This window comes from Alligator sinensis, unplaced genomic scaffold (genome assembly GCF_000455745.1).
Source record: "Alligator sinensis unplaced genomic scaffold, ASM45574v1 scaffold1018_1, whole genome shotgun sequence".
In the NCBI taxonomy this organism is placed as follows: Eukaryota; Metazoa; Chordata; order Crocodylia; family Alligatoridae; genus Alligator; species Alligator sinensis.
In genome coordinates, this window is record NW_005842038.1 from 1,185,590 (window position 1) to 1,197,323 (window position 11,734).

Genomic DNA, 11,734 nt, shown 5'->3' on the forward strand with positions numbered 1-11,734 from the left:
GAGGGAGACGTTAAAGTGTTTCATGACTTCTATACAACTTTATTTTGGACACAGAAACTGTGCTATCTTCTCTCATATAAAGGTGTCATAGGGCACCTTCACTCTTACTCTGTAAGACAAAAAGACCTCTTTGGGCAAGTGTCCGTAGGTAGGCAACATTCATTTCTATTCCACAGTTCAAAGTTAGTCTGTTAGAGTGACTAACTATACAAAAGGACTTTTTTTTTCCAATCTATGGCCATGAAGAGCTGAAAACTTACTTAATTACCATCCATTTTCCTGGCTAGAAAACTTCTTTTTTGTGAACACGATAGAGATTATATCAATTTTTTAAAATGTCAGTTGCTGCCTCTTTAGTTGGTTGTCATTAAGTCTGCAATCAATGAGGGAGACTAAGTTAAGTGGAGACATGCTGGAGAAAAGCCTTTGGTTACAATTAGCTTCAAAATCATCCCACTCATGCACAGAGAAATGCTGAGGAAAGGAACAGCGCATAAGGAGTCCCGTCTCTCATCCTATAGATCAAAGGCAGTAACAGCAGTTAAATTAACACTATGTTATGCATATGTAGGCTACTAATCTGAACCCAATTACCATGGTACATGAACCGTAGAGTCTTCACTGCATTTATCTTCACAGCACCCCTGCCAGGTAGGATAGCACTGTCATCCCCAAATCCCAGCTGGGGAAGTGAGACACAAAACTGACGGACTGCCCTAAGGTTCCAAAAAAAAAAAAAAAAAAATGACCCTCCACATCCCCCAAACCAACCAGCTAGGGGACAATCCTTCCCTGTCTTCCTTTTCCTTCCCTTATGCATAGACCGGTGGTTCTGATCCTTTTTAGACTCAAGATGCCCTTTGGAAAATGCTAGCCCCTAGATTTTACTTGTTTTCTTACTACAGAAAAATAATGGAGTAATTCTTCTGCTGCAAAGAACTCTGAAAACGGCAACAGGGAAAAATGTTTGTGACACTATGGATTCTTAGTGTCTGTGGGTTTGTCTTGTGAATCATGTGCAAGTGTTCGCACACCTAACAGTGCTAATACTGCATGAGACAGAGGCACCCAGAAAAGGATCTCAAGGCACCCCAGGGTGCTGCAGTACCATGGTTGAGCACATCCTCCCCTGAATCAGCTTTGAAGCCTCTTTCTACCCATTTCTCCTTCAAATCTCACCTATAGGCTTGCAAAGTAAAAAACAGGAATTCAAAGTGGATCGGTTAAACAGGACCTACCCAAAATGTGGATGCCCTCATTCAGAATGAAAAAGGCCTTCATTCAGTTTAGTTTAATTCTGTTTGGAATAAGAGTCCACTTTGGAGATAAGACAGATGAACTTTTCTGAACGTTGCTATGTGAACAAGCTGCAAGTTCCACTTCAAGCCGTGTCATCGTGGCTCTAGTGAGAGTTAACATCAGCATGTTGACCGGGCAGACTATTTCATAAAGTTCTCAAAGTGAATGGGGTTAAGCATTTTTCTTTTCAAAATGCACCTTTGTTTTCACTGGTTATAATTCCTTCTAAGTCAGGGATACCTCGAAGGACGGTAGGGGCCCAACGCTGTGATTAAGGCAGGTTCATTACTACAAAGAATCAAGACGTCAACTGAATAGGATACAAAGATCTACTTTAGCACAGTCCCCCGCAATTGGTTTTCAACGAGTCCCTTAAGCCTCCTTAAGTGTACATGCTCTAGATACTTTGTAATAACCACTATATTTTACCATCCACTGATGATAATGATGTGTCCTACGAGGAAAGTTTTGGTTCAGAACAAAAGGTAAGTCACTTAGTGAGACCAACTCCATTTGTAGGTGCAGGCTTCTGTAGCTCCTTTTTCTCATCACCCCCCAAAATTGTCACCAATGTGCTTCATCTTTAGACTGTACAAAGGAAGAACCATGCTGGTTAACTGCCTATAGAGCATGCACATTTTTGCTAGAAGGCTTTGTTCCTTTATACACAAGCCCTTTGAATTTCACATTGGATTTTAACCTTGCCATTGGAAGAGAAACTTTTGCAATTACCACCACCTCCTCCTTCAAAGGAAAAAAAAATGGGAGTGCTTGTGCGGCTTTGCACTTCTAAAACATGTGCAGCTGAAAATAAGCAATAACCTTAAATAGCCACTGGGAGAAGAAAAAAAAAAACCCTTGCTGAATGCTTTCTTTTTCTGTTCAAGTAGCACAGCAAATCAGAAAGGAGATCAAGGTGAATGAGGAAGGGAGGGGAGACTACGCTAATCACACACAAGCTTTATAAATATAAATGAACTGTTACATCATTAGCTGTAGACAAAGTCAGTGCTGGATAAACAGTCTAACAAAGCTGTTTTCTGCAAGACAGTTTTTTACAGCTATTTGATAATAAGGCAAAATATGGAAAGAATCCCATTAAAGCCTTGCTCAATACTTTAAATTATTGAAAAACAACACTTAATATTAAAAATATAGGTTATTTCACATGATTTATGCTCTGGTTTTTTCTTGGCTCTCTTGCAATTAAAATCAGATCAGACACCTGCAAGGCAATTTTACTTCCTGGTTCTGTTGTACACTAGCATCAGCTGTATCAGGGAACATCTATTTTTAATGGGAATAATTCTATTGATGTCCAGATTTGGAGGCGAGACTTTAAAAAACCTAAATTTTAAACCGAGTGTGACCCTTTGGCTACCACAGCCATGGAGACAAGAGTGCACCACAGAGGCCTCGATCCTAATGAATAACAGGTATGCAGGTTTTCAGCCTGCAATGCGGTTACAACGACTGGGTGGTAGCTGGGGCATACCTGGGCAGATTCAGTGCAGACCAGAGTTGTATTCAGAGCCATTTTTCCAAACTCAGTTGTATCTCTCTCTTATAGCAGTCCTAGCAAAATACACTGAAAATATAGATAAGGTATTTTAAAATTGTTTTAGTCTCACTTCTGTCTCTCGTCCGGTTATACAATCCTGAGATAATCATTTCACGCCTGTGACTCAACTTCCCCATCTGTCAAACTGGGAGAATGGCAGCTGATGTCCTTTATAACATGTCTTGAGATAGCATCTTCCATCTGTATATCTGAAAACTAAATGTTGTAATCACATTACTGCAGAGTTTACATGTTATAATTTATACGTTAATTGAGGTTATAGACTGTTACACGGTTCAGCCAGTAAACAGGTTGCTTACAACCGCGCTTCTGAACATGCTACAGACATTACTAGTAGATACTTTTTAACAGATTTGCGAACTGGAACCTTAATATGCAGTAAGATAGTTTAATTAGTATGATTTTTTTGGCAATTTTCTAACCTGACAAACTCAGCATGAATATGCAGTCTTTTCTTGATACCAGTATTTTAATAGCAACTTTTAAACTAAAGTGGTAGTGTATGGTTATAGTTCTGTCATTTGAGTCTCACCAATGCTGTAGTGATTTAAAAAAAACAAACAAACCCATCATCTCAGGATGATGTGGTATAGCATTGCAGACCCACAGAGAAATTTAAATAGGGGTGAAGAGGGGACAATACACACTGGGCCAGATTCATCCAAGCAGCCTCAGGGAAATATTAATTACTTCTGCCTCCAACAGTGTGACTCTCTGTCCCTGTGGGGGAACTGCTGCGATGAAATGAAGTATTACCGTTGCCTTCCTGGGGGAGTGAGCTTGTTAGCTGATGGTGGCTTTAACTTAAAGACCCAGACTGTATATGATCCCTGACAACAGACACTGTTAAGGAGTTAGGCTGAAGCAATGCTTCTTCTTAACCAGTGACTCCTGGTGTGTGTGTGTTGATTTAAACAATTCTCCGAGGGAGATAAGATTATAGGTGCATTGCACACCTAGCAAACTTTCTTCCATCTGTTTGCTAGCAGAAATCAGCATAAAACCCGATTAAAATCTGATTGATCTTCATACAGCAGTTGCAAATCATTTGATTTTTTTTTTTCACCTTTGTAATTGGATGCCTAGCTGCCTTTCTGCCCTACTCCTATGGTTCTGGTTTAAAACATAATTATTAAAAAAAACCCAAATTAACATAAAAATGACTGTTGAAAGGTTCACACACACAAAAAAAAAATGACAGTCATTCAAAGAGGTTCTTCATGAATTCTGACACCTGACATGTAACACAATGATTTCATTATTGTTTATTACAGCATTTTAGTGGAGTGGCGCGAATGCTGGTATTAAGCTGGGAGCTACAAACATTACCCTTGCAGTTTGCCTGGTCTGGGCAGGTAAGATTAAAAAACTTGAAGGAAACATGAGAAAACTGCATCCAGGAAGGATTTATTAGTCAGGGGATACATTGTTACTGTACAAAAAGCACTCATAATAAAAGTGTTTAAATACAGCATCTCTTACACCTGCTACCTGTCTATTCCATTAGGAATTTAACTGAGTGCCTACACGTGGCTTAACTTACCAGCACTTAAAAATATGTTTGTTAGCAAGGAAGAATCATCGTCCTTTCTGAAAGAGAACATTCCCCAAAGTGAGGATCAGGCAAATGCATTTAAGACGGATTTCAGACCCAAACGGAAGGAGGAACAAAAAGACTTTCATGAGAAATTGCAATCTATGCCTGTAGGCTATCCATTGTATGTATCCACCGCCAAGGTAAGTGCAGAAATGGACTTAGGTTTCTAGACAGCATCATGTAGTAAGTGACACACAAAAATACATTTACAGTTATCAACTGCCACCTCACTCTTCTGTAGCCTCTTCCAATCATCTTTGGCTTTGGTGCAAGTTATTTTACCTTTGTAGCTTAAGTATCTTACTAGAAAAAAGGTGCAATAACATTGAAACGCAAAGTAGGAAATAAATACATTTTTTTCTGTAAAAAAATTCAATCTGCTAATTGGGACTCGGCACCCAGACACCTAGTCCGTGCTGTTGGCACTCTGTACCATCCGATATAAAGTTCTTGCCTTCAGGGGCTGTCCTGCAACGTTCAGGGTATCTTGAGAAATATTCTTCTTGCTGGGTACTGTCCACACTCAAAGTTGATGGCAGCTCTATTTTCTCCAGTACTAGAAAAGGAGACAAAACAGAGTACGGTTTTCATTCGGTTTGGTTTATTCACAGTTAGGTGCAACTGCAGTATTTCTTAAGGGTGTAAAACGCTTGAGGTAGAGGTAGGCAAATTTCCATGATTTAAGACAAATATCTGGAAAAAAGAAACTTTTCATTAGTCTCCAAACAGTTTTTACCCGAAATGCGTATTCTTTCTGCTTAATCTGGTTTGGTTGGGAAAGTTTGCTTCCAAATACAAGCAGCAAAACTAATTTTGGGGGGAACAGGTCCTCTTCTATATTAAACTTCACATGCAACAGAAACAGCACTGGCAGTATACTGCCATACTGCTTACCAGAAGCAAAAAGTTATCCACATACTGCTTACATTTAGCTTATTTCTAATAACCTGAATAAAATGAAAATGCTCAGGCAAAAGGCATTTGAATAGTCTTGTTACAATCCTGAATTGTAATGCTGGATTGGAAGAAACATTTTGAAATGTTCATTTTTACATTAAAGCTTGACTTAGTATTCCCAAGATTCAATTCCCCCAGGTCTTGTAATTTATAAGCGAAATAGAAGTAAAGTAACCTTAATCACTTCAACTGGAGATTGACTAATCCGATTTCTAGTATTTCCTTTCTCTATAGAAATGAGTTATGCTGTCAGAATGAAGATAATTCTTACCAGGGAGCTAGCTATTAAGCATTTAAGTGCGGCTAGAAATGAATGTACATTCTCTTGATCAGCGTTCTAGAAACACATTTTTCCAAAAAACACACAAATATGTATGTTTTAAAGACAGACTAAGTTCTTTGGGTAAATTCACCCGAAGAACCTTGCCTGCCTGTTTCTTTACACCAACACTGCTACAATCAGCACCCCTGAAATATGGTCTAAAGATGGTCCCCAGGGGAAGAAAACTGCCATATATGTGGAGACGCTTAAAGAATGACTTAAGATATTCCAGGCATTTGACTAGATACCAGATTGAAGACATGCATTAAAAAGTCCTGCAAATTAAAATTTTCATGATGCAACTTTGAATTGTATCTGTTTAAAAAATTCATTTAAAAACAGAAAACATTGTTGCTTCTTAGAAAAAAAAAAAAAAAAGATGATGGCAAAATAATAAGCTCTCTTTATGTAATGTGAGCTTTACTTGCCCATTATGACTGCCTGGTATTATAATACAATGGTTATTATAATAGCCAGACTTATTAAACGCTCTTATCTTAACTGGTGCAACAAACCACACAGATTGCATAGTACTATTTGCAAGCTCATTTTGGAGGCGATAAGAAAAATAAATATATATTGATGGATAACAAGGCACACATTGAAGGGCATTTCAAATGAAAAATGACGTGGCAATATGCCAAATCAGCTGCTTAAACATGTCATATAATACATGTCTAGCAGCATTAGACAGTATTTTAATTGCTCTTTGCAGCTGTACTCTTTGCAATTCAAAGCAGCATAATACCTGCACAAATGAAACATTTCTATTCAGCTATTATGCAAGGGGATCACCCAGCTGGAAGTTCAATTAAATAATAATAATTTTTTGTCCATTATTTTACAGACTCTTAGACTTTATGCAGCAACTTTTCCACAAGAAGATGATTCAAAAAGGACAGATATTAAGTGAACGGCATACTGATTAACTTGCAGAGGTTGCTAAGAAAGCTCTAACTCCAATCATAAATGCAGCTTCAAAAATGGAAGGGCAATTTGTACCCGAAAGCTTGTTAGATCTCTGCAGCTGGTCCAATAAAAGGTCTAAACACCACTACAATACTTGCTGCTTCTATTTTTTTTTTTTTTTAAATATGCCTTGCACAACTTTCAAAACTGCTCTTTCTAAACATTTCACTCCTGCCTTGATATCTTTTTTCTCTTCTCTGACCTGTCAAGATTTTGGACCTTCTTTTTTCACACTTCGCCTTGCAGTGAAAACTATTACGTGAGTGACGACAATGCACCTGGGTCCGAAGTCTAAAAGATCAACTCAGTTCCCCTAATATAAACGTCCTCCCTTATCCCAAAGGGTGCATCTGTTCCATGGATGAGCAGCTTCAAATAAATGGTCACATGCTCCCTTTATTTGTGAAAGACAAGCACCTTTGTGTTATTCACACTTACTCGGGTCTTCAGAATAAATGTGCCTTCTGAAAAGGCTGGAGCCCGGGCAGCTCCAATATCAATGGGAGTGCAGGTGCTCAGCACCTCGGGCTGGAAAAGCAACTGGCTCAGTGATTTTATTCTTATGTATTACAAAACGCTTATGCAACGGTATGAAAAATGCAATGTTCCAGTATCTATTTGGGACTAAATCTGATTACATGTACTGGTTAATGTTACTTCTTTTGCTTGCGTGGAGAGAAGAGGGTGCACAGAGGGAGGGAGAAAGAAAGGCAAAGAGAAGAAAATTGGGCTAATTATGCTTATTATACTGGTTTCTGACACAGTTTGGTTTAGGCTACTTTTTTCATTTGTTCACAAACCTTTGACAATTTTAAACATACAGGGTACAAATTTCAGCCCAAATGACTTCGTGTTCGAGGCAAGGGGAAATACATTTGTCCATGTTAAGAATTTCTGGTGACTTTTTACTAACAGCTCAGACACATCAGCAGACTTGCTTTAACTTTAAACCTTGGCAGGCAGATGCCTTTACATCAGCGATGTGTTTTTTTTGTTTTCCCTGTGCCAACTGGCTCCACAATGGCTAGTAAATAAGTCTGTCCATCTATCCTTTTTTATATCTTAGGACCATGGAGAAATAGGGCTGGAAGGGACCTCCGCAGATCATTTAGTTCAGCACTCTTCTTAATGCAGGATCATCCCTATCCAAATCATCCTATTCAGGTCCATAATCTCACCTCTTGATAACACTGCAGCCAACCCTGACACAACACAAGGCATAACGCCCTAACCTGACATGGGGAAAACAGGGGGACCCACAGCAGCCAACATGTAAAAGGTTAACATACGCTCATGAGATCCCAAGTTGACAGCCATACCCCCTGTTACAGAGGAAGGGAAAAACTTCCTTGTGGAAGTTTTGTCACGGTTTGTCATGATGGACCCATGCTTCCCAGAAAGTGACAGTTTAGAGAGGTAAGCAGCCACCAAGATAACTATGTTCTGGCAGATGCTCCCACGGTGGGCACCTGAAAAAAATACAAGGATCGTCTCAGAGCCCAAAATCAATGCAGGGATGACAAAGCTGGGGACAAAAAGTCATGAATGCAAGACGCGGAGCAAAAGGTTCGACAACAGAGAAACTAATTTTGAGAACGCATCGTGCATGCAGAGTACCAGTACCTACGACAAAAATGGTTTGGGCACCAGGATCAGCCCTCCCTGCCCACAACTCCCACCGTCTGTCCAGTTTGTTGTCATCCATTGCAGCCAAAAACAGGGTTTTTCAGACAGGGAACCTGTTGCTGAATACCCTCAGCCATGAGATGAAATGGCTTCTGTATTCAAAGATGAAAGCAACACTGAAAAAGCCCCGGAAAGCCACGGGCGATGCTGGTATAGGCACCTGAACTAATAATAGGAAGAGAGTCTCTTTTCCTGTGATCTCAGTGCCTTTTTTTTTTTTTTTGTGCTAAACACAGGCAGTGGGGAGAAGGAAGCTGCGGAGAGGTAGGAGAGATGGGACTGGTATAGGGAGAAGGCACAAGGCACACCTGGAGATTATGGACAGAAAACTATGGTGCACAATAAAAATCAATTCCCTCTACAATCTGCAATGAGACACAGGATTCCTAAATCTCACCAGTCTCTGCTTTCAACAAATATCTATGAACCCCACTGTAATACTGTATCCACCCTCTCCTAAAGATGGTTCACAGAGGATAACTATCAGAAGTAGCAGATTGTTACTCAAACAGTAGAGAGGTGTGTGCAATGGTTTTAGTAATGTTGAGCTTCCTGAAGATCACCCCAAGGGTATGGCACAAGATAACATTCTCCTTCCTTTTTTTAAGTTCAATTTAAAAACAAGCGCTTTTTAATACACAACACGTCCAGTGAAATTGTGAAGCCAAGCATTCAAGTCAGCAATGCAACAATGAAGATTGCCTGGGCAAGCTTAGTTCAGCCTCCACCCCATGAATCTGGATTATATAGCCTAATAACCTGATTTCCCCTCTCACTGACCCTCATCTCATTCAGTGCCCAGGATGGATACATTTAATGAGCAGCTATTCAATATTTTCTTATCTCCATGCTCAGTATGAGCTGCAGGCCTTTATTTTTGCAGACCGTAACAGTGATGTCTGAGGAGCAGAATTTGAAATTTCCTCATGGGCTTTTTGATTGTCTAGTATCACCGAGTGTCTGAGTGCATCACAAAAAACGATGAGTTATTTTCATAATGCCCCTTTGACAGGAGGGGGCATTATCCCAGCTTTATAGATGGGCACCTGTGGTTCAGTGAGATTAAAATCAAAAGTACCCACTAATTTTGGGTGCTCAGGTTGAGATTCATACATTGTAAGGCTGGAAGGGACCTCGGAAGATCATCGGGTCCAGCCCCCTGCACCGAGGGGGAAAGACAGCTGGGGTCAGGTGACCCCAGTAAGGTGACTGTCTAGTCTCCTCTATACCTGATGTCTACACCTGTTTTTTTTTTTTTCCAGAATACTTAGCATTGCATAGCACAGCTGCCATTAACTTTAATTGCAGCTCTGAGTACTCAGCCCTTCTACAAATTAAACCCGGGGGTCTCAGTTAAGCTCTCACAAATTAAGGAACACACAATTAGTGGCCACCTGTGAAAAATGTGGTTTCAGTGACTTGACTAGAATTAATAGTAACTTCATGGCCAATGATACTGTAATCTTGGGTACACATCTTCACTTACTTTAAGATGATGGAAATTGGGAATGTGCATCAGAAAACAGAACTTAACCGTTAATGCTCAACTTCCTAAGCACTTTAGAGCAGTATTTCAGCAAACCTGTGAACCTCTGAAATATAAGGCTTGATCTTGTATTCATCACACCCACGGTACCAGGTCCACAATGTGCTGCGATACCTGGGCTCTGGCACATGGATTAGGAGAGAGGAGAAGCCCCATATTTTTCTTATGTTTGAAGGTACCATTCATTTCCATTAGGGTCATTTGCTGCTACAGCCTAATAGTTAATAAGAAAACGGGATGTGCTGCTAATACAATGTTAAAACCAGCATTAAGCTGGCTTTTAGATGCTTTATTTAACTCTCTTAAAAGCAGAGACAAGTCTGGGTGAGAAAGAAAGGTCACACATAAATACACCTGACTGAAAAAAAAAAATCAAGTCTGAAAACAATGATTTATTGTTGCTCTTTAGCAAATGCATTATTAGATAGCCGGGAAGTTCTGGTAGCTACCTGAGAAGGAACTTCTTTCACAGAGATGTCTGGGAAAAGTGGGCTAGTGTCATCCTGTGATTAAAAAAAGTCTACTTACACCTAATTGCATGCATTGAAAATCAAATTCAGTGTCATGTCAAGACAACCTGGCTCTCTGTTTATTATTATTTTAAGTTAAACATACAAGCATTAGAAGCTATAACCCTGGGGTCCAGAAACTGGCTCTTCAAAATGAATTCACTGTCTAACATCAAGTAATCTCTATAAGTATGGAGACTAAAAATATGGAAGACTTCTCTTGAAAAGGCATTTTCAACTGTTTGCATTTCTTTGTGTTCACATATTAAATGAACAGGTATACTGAAAATATTAAGTTAAAAAAAAAATACATTTTTGCTCTGTTGGGTAACATCATTCTGGAAAGTAAGATTCAGGTTTGTATCAATACACAGATTAAGAGTATGGACAAAGCCTGCAACAGCTGCTATATTGTAACTGTTCTGTCTGCATGAATCTATAACTACCAGTATAGCAAAAACACTACCAGTTTGAACTGGTCTTCATCCAGGGTCAAAGTTCAGCTAATTCAGCTCACTTGTATAGCTATAGGATCCTGAAGATTCATAGCTTTCATAGACATTAGGGCTGGAAGGGACCTCGGAAGATCATCGAGTCCAGCCCCCTGCCTCAGGGGCAGGAAATCAGCTGGGGTCAAAGGACCCGAGCAAGATAAACGTCCAGATGTCTCTTAAAGGAGTCCAGAGTAGGTGCTTGCACCACCTCTGGCGGCAGTCTGTTCCAGGACTTTGGGGCTCAGACAGTAAAGTTCTTCCTTAAGTCCAGCCTGAAATGGTCTTGGATGAGTTTTATGACCAAGTAACTAAATCTTTGGATGATGGTGTCGCTGTGGACTTAGTCTTTCTAGACTTTAAGAAGGCCTTTGACACTGTCTCTCACCCCATACTCATCAATAAATTAAGTAACTGTAGCACTGATGCCTGCACAGTTGGAGGGGTAAAAAATTGGCTGATGGGGCGCCCCCAGAGAGTAGTGATGGATGGGTTGTACTCAACCTGGCGAGATGTGAGCAGTGGGGTACCCCAGGGCTCGGTCCTCGGGCCTGCACTGTTTAACATCTTCATCAGCGACTTGGACGAGGGGGTGGAAAGCACGCTGTCCAAGTTTGCTGATGACACTAAGATGTGGGGTGAGGTGGACACAGTTGAAAGGAGAGAGAGGCTGCAAACAGATTTAGACAGACTACAAAAGTGGGCAGATGAGAATAGGATGGGGTTCAATGTAGACAAATGCAGGGTGCTGCACCTTGGGAGAAGGAATCCACAGC

At 40.2% G+C, this 11,734-nt stretch overlaps 1 protein-coding gene across 2 annotated transcripts in view; it reads right to left on the bottom strand.

Annotated features, from left to right (window-relative positions):
- Positions 1-4,175: 4,175 nt before the first annotated feature.
- PIK3C3 (phosphatidylinositol 3-kinase catalytic subunit type 3) overlaps positions 4,176-11,734 on the bottom strand; it is a 134,562-nt gene continuing 127,003 nt past the window's right edge. For both annotated transcript variants that reach the window (XM_006022486.3, XM_025202841.1), the window contains one exon: positions 4,176-5,034. In XM_006022486.3, the coding sequence (XP_006022548.1) occupies positions 5,020-5,034 (15 nt within the window). In that variant the 3' untranslated portion in view covers positions 4,176-5,019. The remainder of the gene's footprint in view (positions 5,035-11,734) is intronic.